This window comes from Ornithorhynchus anatinus, chromosome 2 (assembly GCF_004115215.2).
Source record: "Ornithorhynchus anatinus isolate Pmale09 chromosome 2, mOrnAna1.pri.v4, whole genome shotgun sequence".
NCBI classification, from domain to species: Eukaryota; Metazoa; Chordata; class Mammalia; order Monotremata; family Ornithorhynchidae; genus Ornithorhynchus; species Ornithorhynchus anatinus.
The window spans coordinates 4200948-4222614 of NC_041729.1; the positions used below are offsets into that span (position 1 = coordinate 4200948).

At 58.2% G+C, this 21667-nt stretch overlaps 1 protein-coding gene across 1 annotated transcript in view; it reads right to left on the minus strand.

Annotated features, from left to right (window-relative positions):
- Positions 1 to 15154, minus strand: part of FBXO21 (F-box protein 21) — a 47434-nt gene extending 32280 nt beyond the window's left edge. The window contains exons 1-5 of the mRNA XM_029057602.1: positions 14561 to 15154; positions 14111 to 14328; positions 10763 to 10898; positions 6882 to 6976; positions 1 to 122 (exon numbers count right to left, since the gene is read on the minus strand). Coding sequence (XP_028913435.1) covers positions 1 to 122; positions 6882 to 6976; positions 10763 to 10898; positions 14111 to 14328; positions 14561 to 15154 — 1165 coding nt within the window. The remainder of the gene's footprint in view (positions 123 to 6881; positions 6977 to 10762; positions 10899 to 14110; positions 14329 to 14560) is intronic.
- Positions 15155 to 21667: the final 6513 nt, after the last annotated feature.

Genomic DNA, 21667 nt, shown 5'->3' on the forward strand with positions numbered 1-21667 from the left:
CTTCCAGGAAGGATTCGTCGTTCTCTGCCCGCTCCAGAAATGCCTTCAGGCTCTTCAAAATCTCCTGCTGGCGGAGGAAATACAGAATTTTCTTGGCATAATATTTCCACGTCAACGCCTTCCTGAGGAACAAGTGCAGAACAAGCAGGGCTGAGTCTTCGAAATATGACGGGGTCATCCTGGGATTAGACTGAAAATGCCCATTGGGCTTCTCAGCCGCACAACACGACGCAGACGGGAAAATAGCGACTTTTTTCGCAGTACCTGTTAAGCGCTTATTAAGTAATAATTATAATGTTGGTATGTGTTAAGCGCTTACTACGTGCAGAGCACTGTTCTAAGCGCCGGGGGAGATACAGGGGAATCAGGTCGTGCCACGTGAGGCTCACAGTTAATCCCCATTTTCCAGATGAGGTCACTGAGGCCCAGAGAAGTGAAGTGACTCGCCCACAGTCACACAGCTGACGAGTGGCAGAGCCGGCATTTGAACCCATGACCTCTGACTCCCAAGCCTGGGCTCTAGCCACTGAGCCACGCTGCTTCTCCGCACACCGTCCTACGCGCTGGGGTGGATACAAGCAGAGCGGGGTGGACGCAGTCCCGGTCCCACCCGGGGCTCACGCTCTCAATCCCCACTTTACAGATGAGGGAACTGAGGCCCAGAGAGGTGAAGCGACCCGCCCAAGGTCACAGAGCAGACAAGGGGCGGAGGCGGGATTAGAACCCAGGTCCTTCTGACTCCCGGGCTCTTTCCACTAGGCCAATTTACCTTTTTTCTGCGTATCTGTATTACATCTGCTTTGCTTCTCTGTCAGCCACGCTGACGTGGGACGGGGACTGTGCCCAACTTGATTTGCTTGTATCCACCCCAGCGCTTAGTACAGTGCCTGGCACACAGTAAGCACTTCAAAAACACCATTATTATTATGAAGAGAAAGGAAAAACTATCCCCTGTGGCCACCACCCCCTTGCCCGAATCCACTCTCCCGTAGCCCCCTCCCACGCAACCTCTAAAAGGTCGGCAGCCCCTGGCATAGAGGAGCAGCGTGGTTCAGCGGAAAGAGCCCAGGCTTGGGAGTCAGAGGTCATGGGTTCGAATCCCGGCTCTGCCCCTTGTCAGCTGTGTGACTGTGGGCGAGTCACTTCACTGTGCCTCAGTTCCCTCATCTGTCAGATGGGGATTTTTTTTTAATGGTATTTGTTAAGCGCTTACTATGTGCAGAGCACTGTTCTAAGCGCTGGGGAAGGATACAAGGTAATCAGGTTGTCCCTCATGGGGCTCACGGTCTTAATCCCCATTTTACAGATGAGGGAACTGAGGCACAGAGAAGTTAAGGGATTAACCGTGATTAGTTAAGGGATTAACTGTGAGCGTCACCTGGGACGACCCGATTCCCCTGTATCTCCTCCAGCGCTCAGAAGAGTGCTCTGCACATAGTAAGCGCTTAACAGATGCCAACATTATCATTATATCCGTCAGCCTGGCAAACGGGCCTTCGTGCTTTCGGAATAATAGTAATTATGATCCTCGTTAAGCGCCTACTACGTGCCAAGCACTGTTCTCACCGCCGGGGTAGAGAACCAGCTCATCGGGTTGGACCTACGCGGGGCTGACACCCTGATCCCCATCCCACGGATGAGGGAATTGAGGCCGAGCGAAGCGACCTGCCCGCGGTCGCCCGGCAGACGTGTGGCGGGGCCGGGATTAGAACCCAGGTCCTTCTGACTGGCCGGCCCGGGCTCTAGCCACTAAGCCGCACCGCTGCTCCGTACCAGCCCCGAATCACAGCTTTCCCCTTTCCCCCCCGGGCTTCCTCGAGCTGCTGACGTCGCATCGGTGACCCGATGAAACCCCCAACCCCCCACGCCACCTCTCCCTCTCCCCTCCCCCAGGGTCTGGCACCCACAGCGAAAGCGACGATTCCTGCGGAAAGGGTCCGGGCCCGTCACCCCCCTCCTCAAAACCCTCCGGCGGTTGCCCGTCGACCTCCGCGCGAAACAGAAACTCCTCACTCTGGGCTTCGAGGCCGTCCGTCCCCTCGCCCCCTCCTACCTCTCCTCCCTCCTCTCTTTCCGCCGCACGCCCCGCTCCTCCGCCGCCCGCCTCCTCGCCGTCCCCCGGCCTCGCCCGTCCCGCCGTCGACCCCCGGCCCGCGTCCTCCCGCGGTCCCGGGACGCCCTCCCTCCTCGCCTCCGCCCGACTGGCTCTCTTCCCCTCTCCGAAGCCCTACCGAGGGCTCGCCTCCTCCGGGAGGCCTTCCCGGACCGAGCTTCCCCTTTTCCCTCTGCTCCCCCTCTCCCCCCCTTCACCTCCCCTCAGCTAAGCCCCCTTTCCCTCAACTCCTCCCCCTCTCCCTTCCCCTCCCCTCGGCACTCTGCTCATTCGTACGGATTTTTATTCCCCTATTTATTTTGTTAATGAGGTGTCCGTCCCCTTGGTTCTGTTTATCGTGATGATGTTGTCTTGTTTCTGTCGGTCCGTCTCCCCCGATTAGACCGTGAGCCCGTCATCGGGCAGGGACGGTCTCTATCTGTTGCCGAATTGTCCCTTCCAAGCGCTTAGGACGGTGCTCTGCACCTAGTAAGCGCTCAATAAATACTACCGAATGAATGACACCGACACCTGCTCTGGTCAGTGCCTCTGAGAAGCAGCGTGGCCTAGTAATAATAATAATAATGATGGCATTTGTTAGCGCTCACTATGTGCCAAGCACTGTTCTAAGCACCAGGGTAGAAATAAGGTCATCAGGTTGTCCCACATAGGGCTCACAGGCTTCATCCCCATTTTCCAAATGAGGCCACTGAGGCACAGATAAGCGAAGCGACTCGCCCACAGTCGCCCAGCTGACAAGTGACCGAGCCGGGATCAGAACCCACGACCTCTGACTCCCAAGCCTGGGCTCTTGCCACTGAGCCACGCTGCTTCTCTAGAGGCTAGAGCCCGGGCCTGGGAGGCAGAGGTCGTGGGTTCTAATCCCGGCACCGCCACCTGTCAGCTGGGGGACTTTGGGCGAGTCGCTTCGCTTCCCTGTGCCTCAGTGACCTCATCTGGAAAATGGGGATGAAGACGGTGAGCCCACGTGGGGCAACCTGATCACTGTGTATCCCCCTCGGTGCTTAGAACAGTGCTTTGCACATAGTAAGCGCTTAACAAATACCACCATTATTATTATTATTATTATTACTCGTCTGCTGTGAGACTAGGGGCAAGTGGCTTCACTTCTCTGAGCCTCAGTTCCTTCATCTGGAAAATGGGGATGAAGACCGTAAGGCCCACCTGGGACAATCTGATAACCTTGTATCTCCGACAGTGTTTAGAACAGTGTCTGGCACATAGTAAGCGCTTAACAAAAACCATCACTATCATCGTTATTATTACTATTATTATTATTAGCAATCTCAGCTCCAACACTTCTCTGCTGAGTGACCCTGGGCAGGTCACGTCACTCCCCTGTGCCTCAGTGACCTCATCTATAAAATGGGGATTAAGACTGTGAGCTCCATGTGGGACAGGGACTGTGTCTGACCTAATTAGCTCGTATCTCCTCCGGCGCTTAGTACAGTGCTGGGCACATAGTAAGCACTTTCCAGACACCAAAATACTAAACAAACCGGAGTAAAATGGGATTAAATACCTCTTCTCTCCCCTACTTGGACTCCTAGCCCCATCTGTCCTCCTCCTCCTCCTCCTCCTCCTCCGTCCGCCTCCTACGCTCCTATGCTCGAGCTGCCGAGCGCCGCTGGCGAAAGTCCAAGCACCGAGCCGACCTCACACACTTCAAATTTATCCTTTCCTGCCTTAACTCTGCCCTCTCCTCCGCCGGGCAAAGCTTCTTCTCCTCCCTCATCGACACCCATGCCCGTCACCCCCGCCGATTGTTCCGGACCTTTAACTCTCTCCTTAGGCCCCCTGTTCCTCCCCCTCCCCCATCTCTCACCCCCAATGATCCGGCCACCTATCTCCTCACGAAAATCAACGCGATCGGGTCTGAGCTCCCCAGAGTCACCCCTCCGCCTCTCCCCTCCCCCACAACGACCCCCTCCCCTACTTTCCCATCCTTCCCTGCGGTATCCTCAGAGGAGATCTCCTCCCTCCTCGCGAGTGCCACCCCCTCCACCTGCGCCTCGGACCCCATTCCCTCTCACCTTCTTAAAACCGTCGCCCCTGCCCTCCTCCCTTCCTTAACTTCTATTTTTAACCACTCGATCTCCAAGGGCTCCTTCCCCTCTGCCTTCAAACATGCCCACGTCTCCCCCATCCTAAAAAAACCCGCTCTTGACCCCACTTCCCCCTCCAGTTATCGTCCTATCTCCCTACTACCCTTCCTTTCCAAAATCCTAGAACGAGTCGTCTACGATCGATGCCTAGAATTCCTTAACTCCCATTCTCTCCTAGACCCCCTCCGATCTGGCTTCCGTCCCCTCCGCTCTACCGAGACTGCTCTCTCTAAGGTCACCCGTGACCTCCTTCTTGCCAGATCCAATGGCTCCTACTCCATTCCGGTCCTCCTCGACCTCTCTGCCGCCTTTGACACCGTCGACCGTCCCCTCCTCCTCCACACCTCATCTCACCTCGGCTTCACGGACTCTGTCCTCTCCCGGTTCTCCTCTCACCTCTCTGGCCGATCATTCTCGGTCTCCTACGCCGGAGCCTCCTCCCCCTCCCGTCCTTTAACTGTCGGAGTTCCTCGAGGGTCGGTTCTCGGCCCTCTTCCGTTCTCCATTTACACTCACTCCCTCGGCGAACTCATCCGCCCTCACGGCTTCGACTACCGTCTCTACGCAGATGACACGCAGATCTACATCTCCGCCCCTGTCCTCTCCCCCTCCCTTCGGCCTCGCGTCTCCTCCCGCCTCCGGGACGTCTCCGCCTGGATGTCGGCCCGCCGCCTAAAACTCGACGTGAGCGAGACTGAGCTCCTCGTCTTCCCTCCCGAACCCGGTCCTCTCCCAGACTTCTCTGTCACCGTGGATGGCACGACCGTCCTTCCCGTCCCGCAGGCCCGCGATCTCGGTGTCATCCTTGACTCGTCCCTCTCGTTCACCCCACACGTCCTATCCGTTACCGAGACCTGCCGGTTTCACCTCTACGATATCGCCGAGATCCGCCCTCTCCTCTCCACCCGGACGGCTACCTTACCGCCACGGGCTCTCGTCATATCCCGGCTAGACTACCGTGTCAGCCTTCTCTCTGACCTCCCTTCCTCCTCTCTCGCCCCGCTCCGGTCTATCCTTCGCTCCGCCGCCCGGCTCATCTTCCCGCAGAAACGATCTGGGCATGTCACTCCCCTTCTTAAACGACTCCAGTGGTCGCCCATCGACCTCCGCTGCAAACAAAAACTCCTCACTCTAGGCTTCGAGGCTCTCCGTCACCTCGCCCCTTCCTACCTCTCCTCCCTTCTCTCTACCGCCCACCCCGCACGCTCCGCTCCTCCGCCGCCCGCCTCCTCGCCGTCCCTCGGTCTCGCCCGTCCCGCCGTCGACCCCCGGGTCGCGTCCTCCCGCGGTCCCGGGACGCCCTCCCTCCTCGCCTCCGCCGAACCGATTCTCTTTCCCTCTTCGAAACCCTACTTAAAAATCACCTCCTCCGAGAGGCGTTCCCAGACTGAGCTCCTCGTCCCCCTCTACTCCCTCTGCCATCCCCCCTTCACCTCTCCGCAGCTAAAGCCTCATTTTCCCCTTTTCCCTCCGCTCCTCCACCTCTCCCTTCCCATCCCCACGGCACCGTACTCGTCCGCTCGACCGTCTATATTTTCGTCACCCTATTTATTTTGTCAATGAATCGTACATCGCCTCGATTCTATTTAGTCGCCATCGGTTTTTACGAGATGTTCTTCCCCTCGACGCTGTTTATCGCCATCGTTCTCGTCCGTCCGTCTCCCCCGATCGGACCGTAAGCCCGTCAGACGGCAGGGACCGTCTCTATCTGTTGCCGACTTGTTCATCCCAAGCGCTTAGTACAGTGCTCTGCACATAGTAAGCGCTCAATAAATACTATTGAATACTATTGAATCTGTCCAACCTGATCAACTTCACATTCATTCATTTATTTATTCAATCGCATTTACTGAGCGCTTATTAGGGGCAAAGCACTGTACTAAGCGCTCGGGAGAGTGCAACGTAACATCGGACACATTCCCGCCCACCAGCTAATTCATTTCATTCCTTTTCAACCTCATTTACTGAGCGCCGACGGTGTCCGGAGCCCTGTATTAAGCGGTTGGGAAAGTACAGAAGGACAACAGCACAATATATCTCGAGGATGTTGCCTTGTTTTGTTCTTTTTTGGCTTCGCTTTCTCCCCCGTGGAGACCGGGAGCCCGTCACCGGGCAGGGCCGGTCTCTATCTGTCGCCCGATTGTACGTTCCGAGCGCTTAGTCCAGCGCTCTGCACAGAGCAAGCGCTCAATAACTACGACTGAATGAACGATAAACCCAGCTCTGCCTCTAGTCAGCTGTGTGACTGTGGGCGAGTCACTTCACTTCTCTGTGCCTCAGTGACCTCATCTGGAAAATGGGGATGAACGGCGAGCGTCACGTGGGACGACCCGATTCCCCTGTATCTCCCCCGGCGCTCAGAAGGGTGCTCTGCGCATAGTAAGCGTTTAACAGATACCAACGGTATCATTATTAAACACCGATGGCCCCCGCCCACCACGAGCTCAGGGTCTAGCGACGGGGAGACCGACGTCAACACCAATAAATACAAACCTGTACCTACCCGGCGTTTAGAACAGTGACCGACCCACAGTGAGCTCTCTAACAAATGCCGAGAAACGTAAAAGTCGCTCCCTAACGCGGGACGATTTATGTTCCGAGCGCGGAATCTCTTGCGGATTAAAGAGGATGGGTCCAAGGGGTTATTTAGAAAGCCGTCTTACCGTCCTTCTATATTAAGGATCGACATCAGCTCGTCCTCAAAGAAGTGTCTTGGGCACCCGAGGGTCTCGATGTCACTGAAGCCATTGCAAGGGACCTAGAAGGGAGATTTGGTCTTTCATGAAAACACTGAGCGCTGCTCGGGTCTGTGTCCGTTATAGCGGTCCTCTCGTTCATTCATTCAAGAGTAATAATGTTGGTATTTGTTAGGCGCTTACTACGTGCAGCGCACTAAGCGCTGGGGGAGATACAGGGTCATCAGGTCGTCCCACGTGAGGCTCCCGGTCAATCCCCATTTTCCAGATGAGGGAGCCGAGGCCCGGAGAAGTGAAGCGACTCGCCCCACGGTCACCCGGCTGACGAGTGGCGGAGCCGGGATTCGAACCCATGACCTCCGACTGCCAAGCCCGGGCTCTTTCCACCCAGCCACGCTGCTTCCCTACGAAAACCCTGAGCGTTGCTCGGGTCTACGGCTGTTATAGCGGTACCCTCATCCATTCGTTCACACAAGAGTAATAATGTTGGTATTTGTTAAGCGCTTACTACGTGCAGAGCACCGTTCTAAGCGCCGGGGGAGATACGGGGTCATCGGGCCGTCCCACGTGAGGCTCCCGGTCTTCATCCCCATTTTCCAGATGAGGTCACGGAGGCCCAGAGAAGTGAAGTGACTCGCCCACCGTCACCCAGCCGACGGGTGGCGGATCCGGGATTCGAACCCATGACCTCTGACTCCCAAGCCCGGGCTCTTGCCACTGAGCCACGCTGCTTCTCTATTTAAATAATAGAGTATTTAGTGAGCGCTTACCCTGTGCAGAGCACTGGACTAAGCGCTTGGAATGGACAAATCAGCAACAGATAGAGACCGTCCCTGCCCGGATTCTGCCCACGAAAACTCTCTGGATCCACTCAGCTGTGTCTGACCCCATTTGCTTCATTCATTCAATAGTAATTATTGAGCGCTTACTATGTGCAGAGCCCTGTACTAAGCGCTTGGCACGGACAAATGGGTAACAGATAGAGACGGTCCCTGCCCTCTGACGGGCTTACGGTCTAAGCGGGGGAGACGGACGGACAAAAACAACAGCAATAAATAGAATCAAGCAGCGTGGCTCAGTGGACAGGAGCCTGGGCTCGGGAGTCAGAGGTCATGAGTTCGACTCCCGGCTCTGCCACCCGTCAGCCCTGTGACCGTGGGCGAGTCGCTTCGCTTCTCTGGGCCTCGGTTCCCTCCTCTGTAAAATGGGGATGAACCGTGAGCCTCCCGTGGGACGACCCGATGACCCCGTATCTCCCCCAGCGCTCGGAACCGTGCTCTGCGCGTAGCAAGCGCTTACCAAATACCAACATTATTATCAAGAGCAATAAATAGAATCAATTTGCTTAAACCCACCCCAGCGCTTACTACGGTGCCTGGCACGTAGTAGGGGCTTAACAAATGCCATTAATAAAGAAGGAACTGGGTTCTAATCCCCGCTCCGCCGCTTGTCTGCTGGTGTGACCTTGGGCAAGTCACGTAATCTCTCTGTCCCTCAGTCACCTGATCGGCGAGAACGGGGATAGTAGTGGTATTGAGTATTTATTGAGCGCTTACTATGTGCAGAGCACTGTACCGAGCGCTCGGAATAGGCAAATCGGTAACAGATAGAGACGGTCCCTCTGACGGGCTCGCGGTCTAATCGGGGGAGACGGACGGACGAGGACGATGGCGATGAATAGAATCGAGGGGGATGAACGTCTCGTGAAAACAATAGCAATTAAATGGAATCAAGGCGATGTACGTTTCATGAACAAAATAAATAGGGTAATGAAAATATATACAGTTGAGCAGACGGATGAAAAGTGGGAGCCCCATATGGGACGGGGATGGCGCCCAACCTGCTCAGCTTCTATCTACCCCAGCGCTTAGTACAGAGCACGGCTTATATTCAATAGTATTTCCTGAGCGCTCACTCTGTAAGTGCTTAACAGAAACCATTAGAAAAAGTGTAGGCTTGAGAAGAACCCTACATAAAAAGATCGGCAATATTAATAATAATAATAATAACGGTATTCGATTGGGCAAGGCACTACGCTTCTCTGTGCCTCGGTTCCCTCATCGCTAAAAGGGGGACGGAGACGGGGAGCCCCACGGGGGACAGGGACCGGGTCCCACCTGATTAGCTTGGATAATAATAATAATAATGTTGGTATTTGTTAAGCGCTTACTATGTGCAGGGCACTGTTCTGAGCGCTGGGGTAAACACAGGGGAATCAGGTTGTCCCACGTGGGGCTCACAGTCTTAATCCCCATTTTACGGATGAGGGAACTGAGGCACAGAGAAGTGAAGTGACTTGCCCACAGTCACACAGCTGACATGTGGCAGAGCCGGGATTCGAACTCATGAGCCCTGACTCCAAAGCCCGTGCTCTTTCCACTGCGCCACGCTGCTTCTCTCTGGATCTACCCCCAGCGCTCAGTACAGTGCCTGGAACACAGTAAGCACTTTAACGATTACCACAGTTAGGATTACTGTTGTTACCCTGTGCCAGGCGCTGTACTCATCGGGTCAGACACGGTCCCTGTCCCACCCGGGGCTCCCGGTCTCCAGCCCCATTTTACAGATGAGGGAACCGAGGCCCAGAGAAGTGAAGCGACTCGGCCAAGGCCGCGCCAAAAGCAGCGTGGCTCAGTGGCAAGGGCCCGGGCTTGGGAGGCAGAGGTTGTGGGTTCTAATTCATTCGATAGTATTTATTGACGACCTGATGACCCCGTATCTCCCCCAGCGCTTAGAACAGTGCTGGGCACATAGTATAAGCGCTTAACAAACACCAACATTGTTATTATTGAGCTCCTACTATGCGCAGAACACCGTACTAAGCGCCTGGAATATACAATTCGGCAACAGACCGGGAAAATCCCTGCTCACAGACTCCCAGATCTGCCACTTGTCTGCTGGGTGACCTTGGGCAAGTCACTTCCCTTCTCTGGGCCTCAGTTCCCTCATCTGCAAAAAACGGGGATGAAGACTGACTGGGAGCCCCATGTGGGACAACCTCATCACCTTGCATCTACCCCAGTGCTCAGCACAGTGCTTTTGCTGTCTGTCTCTCATTTTAGACTGTGAGCCAGTTGTTGGGCAGGGATTACCTCTCTCTGTTGCCAAACTGTACTATTATTAGGGAATTTATCAAGCACTTACTACGTGCCCAGCACTGTTCTAAGCGCTGGGGGAGATGCAGAATAATCAGGTTGTCCCCCCGTGGGGCTCCCAGTCTTCATCCCCATTTTCCAGATGAGATCACTGAGGCCCGGAGAAGTGAAGTGGCTTCCCCAAGGTCACCCAGCAGACAAGTGGCACAGGCGGGATTAGAACCCGCGTCCTCCGACTCCCAAGCTCTTTCCACCGAGCCGCGCTCAAGCGCCTAGCATAGCGCTCCGCACACAGTGAGCGCTCAGTCGATACGACTGAATGAATGCTTGGCACATAGTAAGCGCTTAGAGAAGCAGCGGGGCTCAGTGGAAGGTGCCCGGGCTTGGGAGTCAGAGGTCATGGGTGCAAATCACGGCTCCGCCGCGTGTCAGCTGTGTGACTTTGGGCAAGTCACTTCTCTGGGCCTCAGTGACCTGGTCTGGAAGATGGGGACGACGACCGGGGGCCCCCCCCCGGGAGACAACCCGATCACCCTGTATCCTCCCCAGCGCTCAGAACAGCGCTCGGCACACAGCAAGCGCTCTAACGAATGCCACCGGTATTATCACTGCTATTATTAAGCGGCGGAGCCGGGATGAGAAGCCATGACCGTCCGACTCCCAGGCCCGGGCCCCAAGCCACTCCGCCAAACGGCGGGGCCGCAGTTTTGGGGTGACGGGTCGGCGGAGAAGCCGGAAGGGACATTTCCTCACGTGCTCCGAGAAGAACCGTTTGGAAAACGACGCGACAATCCTTTGCGCTTCGAAGCCGGCGTTTTGCCGGGCTTTGTACTCCTCCAGCCAGTTGATGCTGTCCGTGAGGTCGTAATGCTTCAGGAGCGTCGGCCACCTGCAACGAGAGAGGGATACTAAATAGTAACTGGGCTGTTCGTGAAGCGCTTACTATGCGCCGGGCACTGTACTAAGACCCGGGGTGGATACCGGCTAATCGGGTCGGATACGGTCCCCGTCCCCCGTGGGGCTCACGGTCTCCATCCCCATTTTCCGGATGAGGGGACCGAGACCCAGAGGATAACGATGATAATGACGGCATCTGTTTGAGCGCCCACTTGGAAAGAGCCCGGGCTTTGCAGTCAGGGATCACGGGTTCGAATCCCTGCCACTTGTCAGCTGGGTGACTTCGGGCAGGTCACTTCACTGTGCCTCAGTGACCTCATCTGTAAAATGGGGATGGAGAGCCCCACGTGGGACGACCCGATTCCCTTGTATCTCCCCCAGCGCTCAGAACGGTGCTCTGCACGCAGTAAGCGCTTAACAGATACCAACGTTATCGTTATTATTACCATTACTACGTGCAAAGCACCGTTCTAAGCGCCGGGGGAGGACACGAGGTGATCGGGTAGTCTCCCGTGGGGCTCACGGTCTTTATCCCCATTTTCCAGATGAGGTCACTGAGGCCCAGGGAACAGTAGCAAGAACGATGGCATTCGTTAAGCGCTTACTACGTGCAGAGCACCGTTCTGAGCGCCGGGGGAGGATACGAGGTGATCAAGTAGTCTCCCGTGGGGCTCACGGTCTCCATCCCCATTTTCCAGATGAGGGAACTGAGACCCAGGGAATAATCATAATAACGATGGTGGTCTTTGTTAAGCGCTTACTACGTGCAGAGCACCGTTCTGAGCGCCGGGGGAGGATACGAGGTGATCGGGTAGTGTCCCGTGGGGCTCCCGGTCCTCCATCCCCATTTTCCAGATGAGGGCACTGAGGCCCGAGCTCACCCAGCAGACAAGTGGCGAGAGCGGGATTGGAACCCACGACCTCATTCAACCCACACATTTCCTCCGTCCCCAGATCCCATCTGTTCGACCTTCCTCGTCTTGCTAAAATCCGCCCCCTCATCCCTCCATTCAGTCGTATTTATTGAGCGCTTACTAGGTGCGGAGCGCTGTACTGAGCGCCCGGAAGGGACAGTTCAAACCGCCACTGGGCCGAGACGATTCAAACGGCCACCGGGCCGATCGGAGCACTTCTCCTATCCCGTTTCGCCTCCCGCCTCGGCCTCGTCCGCACGGAGGTGGGAGTTGAGGCCGCGGGAGGGGAGCAGTTTGGGAAGCAGCGTGGCTCAGTGGAAAAGAGCCCGGGCTTCGGGGTCAGAGGTCACGAGTTCGACTCCCGGCTCTGCCACCTGTCGGCCGTGTGACCGTGGGCGAGTCGCTTCGCGTCTCCGGGCCTCGGTTCCCTCATCTGTCAAATGGGGATGAGGACCGGGAGCCCCACGCGGGACGACCCGATGACCCCGTCTCTCCCCCGGCGCTTAGCACGGTGCTCGGCACGTAGTAAGCGCTTAACAAATACCAACATCATCGGGGGGAGGGAACAGGCCGATCCGTCCGATCCCGGCGCTTAGCCCAGCGCGGCGCACAAAGTCAGCGCTTAACGAATACCAACATCATTATTATTATCGGGGTGAGGCAAAAGGACGATCCGTCCGTTCCCAGCGCGTAGCCCAGCGCTGTGCACAAAGCGCTTAACCAATACCAACATTATTATCATTATTATTATTATTATCGGGGCGAGGGAATAAGACGATGCGTCTGATCCCAGCGCTTAGCCCAGTGCTGCGCACACAGTCAGTGCTTAACGAATACCAACCTCATCAATATTATTATTATTATTATCGGGGCGAGGGAACAGGACGATCCGTCCGTTCCCAGCGCTTAGCACAGAGCTCTGCACAAAGCGCTTAGCCAATACCAACATTATTATTATTATTAGGGCGAGGGAATAAGATGATCCATCTGAACCCGGCGCTTAGCACAGTGCTGTGCCAACCTAGTAAGTGCTTAACAAATACCAACGTTATTCTTATCGGGGCGAGGGAATAGGACGATCCGTCCGTTCCCGGCGCTTAGCACAGTGCTCTGCACCTAGTGAGCGCTTAATATCAACATTATTATTATTATTAATTATTATTATCGGGGCGAGGGAACAGGACGATCCGTCTGTTCCCGGCGCTTAGCACAGTGCTCTGCACATAGCGCTAAATACAAACATTATTATTATTATTATTACTGGGGCGAGGGAATAAGACGATCCGTCCGTTCCCGGCGCTTAGCACAGTGCTCTGCACGTAGTCAGCGCTTAATATCAACATTATTATTATTATTATTATTATCGGGGCGTGGGAACGGGAGGATCCGTCCGTTCCCGGCGCTTAGCACAGCGCTCTGCACCTAATGAGCGCTTAATATCAACATTATTATTATTATTATTATTATGGGGGCGAGGGAACGGGAGGATCCGTCCGTTCCCGGCGCTTAGCACAGTTGCTCTGCACGTAGTCAGCCGCTTAATATCAACATTATTATTATTATTATTATTATGGGGGCAGAGGGAACGGGCCGATCCGTCCGATCCCCAGCGCTTAGCACAGTGCTCTGCACGTAGTCAGCGCTTAATATCAACATTATTATTATTATTATTATTATTATCGGGGCGAGGGAACGGGAGGATCCGTCCGTTCCCGGCGCTTAGCACAGCGCTCTGCACCTAATGAGCGCTTAATATCAACATTATTATTATTATTATTATTATCGGGGCGTGGGAACGGGAGGATCCGTCCGATCCCGGCGCTTAGCACAGTGCTCTGCACCTAATGAGCGCTTAATATCAACATTATTATTATTATTATTATTATTATGGGGGCGAGGGAACGGGCCGATCCGTCCGATCCCGGCGCTTAGCACAGCGCTCTGCACCTAATGAGCGCTTAATATCAACATTATTATTATTATTATTATCGGGGCGAGGGAACGGGAGGATCCGTCCGTTCCCGGCGCTTAGCACAGCGCTCTGCACCTAATGAGCGCTTAATATCAACATTATTATTATTATTATTATCGGGGCGAGGGAACGGGCCGATCCGTCCGTTCCCGGCGCTTAGCACAGCGCTCTGCACCTAGTGAGCGCTTAAGACCAACATTATTATTCTTCTTATTCTTATTCTTATTCTTATAATAATGGGGGCGAGGGAACGGGCCGATCCGTCCGCCCCGAGCGGTCGGCGCAGTGCGGGGGCCCCCCGCGGGGAGGCGCGGCCACCTGTGCTTGAAGCGGCGCCTCCAGACGTTGCCGTGCGGGCGGCAGAGGTCCCGGAGGCGGCGGCAGGTGGCGGCCAGGCGGCCCAGGTCGGCGGGACCGAGCGCGGCGCAGCACAGGATCTGCTCCAGCAGCTCCCCGGGCAGGCGCGCCAGGCCCGCCCCGACGCGGGGCTCCGGCGGCTCCGGCCGCTCCGGCGGCTCCTGCTCCGCCGCCGCCATCTTCCCCGGCAACACCGCGCGTCACCGCCGCCCCGGACACGCCCCCCGCCGGGAGGACGTCCAATCGACGACGCCCGCCGACGGGTCGCAGCCAATCCGCGCCCGCGGCGGAGCCACGCCCCCCGCCGAGAGGACGTCCAATCGACGACGCCCGCCGACGGGTCGCAGCCAATCCGCGCCCGCGGCGGAGCCACGCCCCCCGCCGGGAGGACGTCCAATCGACGACGCCCGCCGACGGGTCGCAGCCAATCCGCGCCCGAGGTGGAGCCACGCCCACCGCCGAGAGGACGTCCAATCGACGACGCCCGCCGACGGGGTCCCAGCCAATCCGCGCCCGCCTCGGAGCCACGCCCACCGACGGGTCCCAGCCGATCCTCGCCCGCCTCGGAGCCACGCCCACCGCCGGGAGGACGTCCAATCGACGACGCCCAACGTCGGGGTCCCAGCCGATCCTCGCCCGCCTCGGAGCCACGCCCCACCGCCGAGAGGACGTCCAATCGACGACGCTCGCCGACGGGTCGCAGCCAATCCGCGCCCGCGGCGGAGCCACGCCCACCGACGGGTCCCAGCCGATCCGCGCCCGCGGCGGAGCCACGCCCACCGCCGGGAGGACGTCCAATCGACGACGCCCGCCGACGGGGTCCCAGCCGATCCGCGCCCGTTTCGGAGCCACGCCCACCGACGGGTCCCATCCAATCCACGGCCCCTCCGGAGCCACGCCCCCCGCCCGGCCCCCATCCAATCGACGTTCACCTCCGAGCCCCGCCCCCCGCCGGAAACCCCTAAGCCACGCCCACTTCAGACCACGCCCACTACCCCCGATCATATGATTAATAATAATGATAATGATAATAAGGATAATAATAAGGATATGTTGGTATTTGTTAAACGCTTACTTTGTGCAGAGCACCGTTCTAAGCGCTGGGGGAGATACAGGGTCATCAATCGGGTCGTCCCACGTGAGGCTCACGGTCCTCAACCCATTTTATTAATAATAATGATAATAATAATAATGTTGGTATCCGTTAAGCGCTTACTATGCGCCGAGCACCGTTCTAAGCGCTGGGGGAGACACAGGGGAATGGGGTCGTCCCACGTGAGGCTCACGGTCTTCATCCCCATTTGACAGATGAGGGAACTAGACCGTGAGCCCGTCCTTGGGCAGGGATGGTCTCTCTCTGTGGCCGCATTGTCCATTCCGAGCGCTTAGCACAGTGTTCTGCACATAGTCAGCGCTCAATAAATACTATTGAATGAATGCCTCCCCACCCAAGACAGGCCCAACCTCCTCCAGGAGGCCTTCCGGACTAAGCCCCGCTTCTCCTCCTCTCCCCCTTCCTTCCGCATCGCCCGACTCGCTCCCTTTCAATTCTCCTTTATTTATTTCTATTGCTTTCCGTGTCCCCCCTCTAGACTGTCAGCTCGTCGGGGGCAGGGGATGTGTCCGTTTATTGCCCTATCGTCCTCTCCCAAACGCTTAGCACAGTGCCCTGTTCACGGGAAGCGCTCAATAAACACGATTGTGGCTCAGTGGAAAGAGCCCGGGCTTAGGAGTCAGAGGTCATGGGTTCGAATCCCGCCTCGGCCACTTGTCAGCTGTGGGACTGGGGGCGAGTCGCTTCACTTCTCTGGGCCTCAGTTCCCTCATCTGGAAAATGGGGATTAACCGGGAGCCTCACGTGGGACAATCTGATAACAATAAATAATAATAATAATAATGTTGATATTTGTTAAGCGCTCACTATGTGCAGAGCACCGTACTAAGCGCTCGGAACGGACGAGTCGGCAACGGATAGGGGCGGGCCCCGCCCTCCGACGGGCTCACGGTCCGATCGGGGGAGACGGACGGACGGGGACGGTGGCGAGAGATAGAGTCGAGGGGAAGGACGTCTCGTAAGAACGACGGCGACTAAATAGAATCGAGGCGACGTACGATTCATTGACAAAATAAATAGGGTGACGGAAATATAGACGGTCGAGCGGACGGGTACGGTGCCGAGGGGAGGGGAAGGGAGAGGGGGAGGAGCGGAGGGGATGGGGGGAGAAGGGGTTAAGCTGCGGAGAGACGAAGGGGGGCGGCGGAGGGAGTAGAGGGAGAAGAGGAGCTCAGTGTGGGAAGGCCTCTCGGAGGAGGTGAGTCTTAAGTAGGGTTTCGAAGAGGGGAAGAGAATCGGTCCGGCGGAGGCGAGGAGGGAGGGCGTCGCGGGACCGCGGGAGGACGCGGCCCGGGGGTCGACGGCGGGACGGGCGAGACCGAGGGACGGCGAGGAGGCGGGCGGCGGAGGAGCGGAGCGTGCGGGGTGGGCGGTAGAGAGAGAGGAGGGAGGAGAGGTAGGAAGGGGCGAGGTGACGGAGAGCCTCGAAGCCTAGAGTGAGGAGTTTTCGTTTGGAGCGGAGGTCGACGGGCGACCACCGGAGTCGTTTAAGAAGGGGAGTGACAGGCCCGGATCGTTTCTGCGGGAAGATGAGCCGGGCGGCGGAGCGAAGGATAGACCGGAGCGGGGCGAGAGAGGAGGAAGGGAGGTCGGAGAGAAGGCCGACACGGTAGTCTAGCCGGGATATGACGAGAGCCCGTGGCGGTAAGGTAGCCGTCCGGGTGGAGAGGAGAGGGCGGATCTCAGCGATATCGTGGAGGTGAGACCGGCGGGTCTCGGCGACGGATCGGACGCGTGGGGCGGACGAGAGAGCCGAGTCGAGGACGACGCCGAGGTCGCGGGCCCGAGAGGCGGGAGGGACGGTCGCGCCGTCCGCGGCGATAGGGAAGTCCGGGAGAGGACCGGGCTCGGGGGGGAAGACGGGGAGCTCGGTCTCGCCCGCGTCGGGTTTCAGGCGGCGGGCCGACGTCCGGGCGGAGACGTCCCGGCGGCGGGAGGAGACGCGAGCCCGGAGGGAGGGGGGGAGGACCGGGGCGGAGATGGAGATCCGCGTGTCGTCCGCGTAGAGACGGCGGTCGAAGCCGTGAGGGCGGATGAGTTCGCCGAGGGAGTGAGTGTAGACGGAGAACGGAAGAGGGCCGAGAACCGACCCTCGAGGGACTCCGACGGTTGAAGGACGGGAGGGGGAGGAGGCGCCGGCGAAGGAGACCGAGGAGGACCGGCCGGAGAGGCGAGAGGAGGACCGGGAGAGGACGGAGTCCGCGAAGCCGAGGCGAGATGAGGCGTGGAGGAGGAGGGGACGGTCGACGGCGTCAAAGGCGGCAGAGAGGTCGAGGAGGACCGGAATGGAGTAGGAGCCATTGGATCTGGCAAGAAGGAGGTCACGGGTGACCTTAGAGAGAGCGGTCTCGGTACAGCGGAGGGGACGAAGCCAGATCGGAGGGGGTCCGGGAGAAAATGGGAGTTAAGGAATTCTAAGCGGCGATTGTAGACGACTCGTTCTAGGATTTGGGAACTGGGGTTCCAAAACTGGGGTTCCAAGCGCTGGGGGAGATACGGGGTCATCGGGTCGTCCCACGTGAGGCTCGCCGTCTTCATCCCCATTTTCCAGATGAGGGAACTGAGGCGCGGAGAAGTGAAGTGACTCGCTCACAGTCACACAGCTGACAAGCGGTAGAGTTGGGATTCAACTCTGATGCCCCTGCATCTCCCCCGGCGCTTAGAACAGTGCTCTGCGCCTAGTGAGCGCTGAACAAATATCAACATTAGACTCTAAGCTCCTTGAAAGCACCGGTAGTGTCCACTTATTCTTTGTTGTCCCCTCCCAAGCGCTTAGTACAGCGCTCGGCCCCCGGTAAGCGCCGGATAAATACCACCGATTCAACGATGGATGTCCCATTTCACGCATTCAATCATATTTCTTGAGCGCTTAATGGGGGCCGAGCGCTGTACTGAGCGCTTTGGGAGAGGACAATATAATAGACACGTTGCCTGCCCCAAACAAGCTTACAGTCTAGAGGGGGAGAGAGACCCCCGATGTAAATAAATACAGCAGCGAGAGGAGAACAGAACGATCGTCTATAATAACGTTGGTATTTGTTGAGCGCTTACTTCGTGCAGAGCGCTGTTCTAAGCGCTGGGGGAGATACCGGGGAATGAGGTTGTCCCACGTGAGTCTCCCGGTCCTTCAGCCCCATTTTACAGATGAGGGAACTGAGGCACAGAGAAGTCGAGTGACTCGCCCACAGTCACACAGCTGACAAGGGGCAGAGTCTATCTGAGGGGAGATGGAGTTTTAAGGATTGTGATTTTTGTTAAGCGCTTACTGAGTGCCAGACGCTACACTGAGCGCCGGGGTAAGATCCAAGCCTTGAGAAGAATCCCCCCCTCCCCAACCGCACTTAAAAAAGACAGAGAGGCAGATGAGTGGAGTTCGCTTTTAATCTTGAACCGTAACGCAAACAGGCATAAGTGCTTTTAATTGGGGTTCGGTTTTTTAATTCCATAAAATCAGAAGATCGGAACTATTCAGAAGAAGGAGTGCATGCTCAGAACGGTCACCTTGCAAACGGAAGGGAAGCCAGTTCTCCCGCGGGGTGCTGGCGTCCGTTGTACGCTTGGCGGAGATTTTTTAGCAGCATCAAGAGCTCAGAGGTAGGGGGGAAAGAAAAATGAATCCACATCTCCGTGGAGGGTTAACTACGACATCTGCTTGACCGCCCCTCAACCCCGAAAATAAAACTGGCGTAGAGGACGCCGCTAGATGAATTGGCGAGCCGGAGCGTCCGCGGGATAACGGCGGGGGAACGGAGGACGTGTAGCCCAGATCTGGAGAGCGGGGCCGGCGGGGGAGGGTCAGGGATCGGAGCGGCTCGGCCCTGGATCTCGGCCGGCCTCCCACCCTCGTCCCGCTCGTCTGTCGGCCCGCTGGCCGACGGACGTCGTCCCTCAGAGCCGGCGGGCCTTTTCCCGCCCGGACGACCGGGACGACCGGCGAGCCGTGAGCTTCGTGGGCGGGGAACGTGTCCGTCGGTGGCGGTCTCCTCCTCTCCCGAGCGTCCGGTCCAGCGTTCCGCGCTCGGTGAACGAGCGGAACGACTGATATCCCGCGGAGTCTCCCGGAGGGGTGCCGTCCGGCCCGCTCTGCCCCGCCACCTTCTCCGACGGAACTCTCCCGAGCGCTCGGCACAGCGGCCTGCACCCGGGAAGTGCTCGTGGAGTGCCGTCGGTCCATCGGTTGACGTCCCTTCCCGCTCCGGACTGTCCTCGTGGGCAGGGGACGGGTCTACCGAGGCTGCGGCACCGCACCCTCCCCGGCGTTCGGTCCGGTGCTCCGCTCCCGGAAAGGGCTCCGTAAATGCCATCGAGTGACCGACGGATCGACCGGAGGCTTCGCGGGGCCTCCGGAGGGACGTGGGCCGCGGGCGGCGGTGATTCCCGCTTCGGCCCCCGCTCCGCCTGGACTCCGGAGCACGGAATCCTCGACGTCCCCGGGCCCGGTCGGCGGGTCCACTCGGCTCGAGGGGGGGCCGGGAAGGCTACTCGTGATCACGCAGCTCTTCTCGACCCGATCAGCTCCTGGGGCCGGGGGGCTCGCGACGATGGAGACCAGTTCTCCCCCTGCCTCTTCCATTCAGCTCCCACCTCATCGCCCCGCTCTCTCCTCTTTCGGGATGGATCCCCTTCACACTTCCCTCTGGACGCGAACTCCTCGCGGGCAGGGAAGAGGGCCTGCCCGCTCTGTTACGTCGCCTCCTCCCGCCCGCTTAGGACGATAAGCGCTCGATGAATCCCATGAGTTGATCGGTCGCTTCTGGTCTCCCCTCCCCGTCTTCCTCTTTTCCCTCTTTCTCCCGCCAGGGCGTCGTGGCCTTGAATTTGCAACATCGTAAATGCCATGAGAAAACCAGCCGGTCACCGCTAGGTTTCGCAGATTGGCAGTCCCACGGGAGGGCAGATGGTTTATGCCCTCTAGACCGTCGGCTCGTTATGAGCAGGGATCGTGTCCCGCTGATTCTGTCGCCCTGGACTCTCCCGAGCGCTCGGTACGGTGCTCTGCACACGGTAGGCGCTCGATAGACGCCACCGACTGACTGCGGATGGGGCGGGAGGAGCCGGGGGGACGCCCGGCGGGCCCGGCCGACGGGGGAAAAAATAACCGATGGCTTCTTAAGCGCTCACGAGGTACCGGGGGCCGTTCTAAGCACTGGGATAGATAATGGGGTGGGACACGGTCCCTGTCCCACGTGGGGCTTCCGGTCTTCGCGTCCCCATTCTGCAGCCGAGGCAGCTGAAGGCCAGAGAAGCGACTCGCCCGAGGTCACGCAGCAGGCGCGCGGCGGAGCCGGGATGAGAACCCAGGTCCTTCCGACTCCCAGGCCCGGGCTCCGTCCGCGAGGCCAGGCGGATTTGGAGGCGGGATCCCGGCGGCTGGGAACTGGCGATTAAAGGGTGGCTTCCGACGTCGGGGCGTCTTAGCTGGCGATGCCAGCGGAAGAGCGAAGGTATTTTTTGTTTTGTCTCGGCAGGATTTCCTCTCTGGGGGAAGTTCGAGGGTCATCTCTCCCACCCCCCTGCGCAGGGGGAAACGTTGGCGAGCTGAGACGGTAACCTCCCCGGGCCCTGTCGTCTCCTTGGGGCCGGGGGCCGCTTCTACCAACTCTGTGGCGCTGCGCTCTCCCAGGCGCTCGGTCCCAGTGCCCCGCGCGCAGTCGGCGCTCGGTAAACACCACAGAGCGACTAGGCCACGGCAACCGTTTTCAGTCAGGGCGCTTCGGCCGATCCGACGCGGGCCCGGCTCCCGCCCAGGTGCCTTCCTGCGGGTCCCGCCGGCCGGAACCCGCCTTCAAGCCGGGACTCGGTGCGTCACGACCTCGGCCCGGTCCTTCCCAACGGTCAAGAGCGAGACGGGCTGGCGAACCACGAGGAGGCTTTTTAGCAAGCAGCCCGCCAACCTACTCACCGTACCCCGAGCCCGTCTACGGCGCCGCCTCTTCGCATCCGACAGACGATGGCGCTCCCCGCCTTCAAAGCCTCATCGAGGGTCCGTCTCCTCCAAGAGGCCTTCCCTGACTAGGCCCTCCTCGCCTCACCTCCCTCTCCCTTCTGCGTCGCCCCGACCGGCCCCCTTTCTTCATCCCCTCGGCGCTTTACGTCCGCGTCCGTCATTTATGTATTTCTATCAATGTCCGCTTCCCCTTCCTCTAGAGCGGAAGCTCGTTGCGGGCAGGGAATGTGTCCTTTTATTATCTTGTGTTCTCCCAAGCCTTTGGTGCAGTGCCCTGCACCCGGTAAGCGCTCAATAAGCGCGATCGACCGATGGGTCGATCGCTACGAACCTGCCCGGGGGTCCTGACCCGGTTCGTCCCTTGCCCCCTTTCGAAGGTGAGTTTCCCAGGCTGCTTTTCAGGTGCGGCCCTGGGGGGGAGGGGCAGGGCGGGCTTGCCCCCCACCACCGGGTGGAA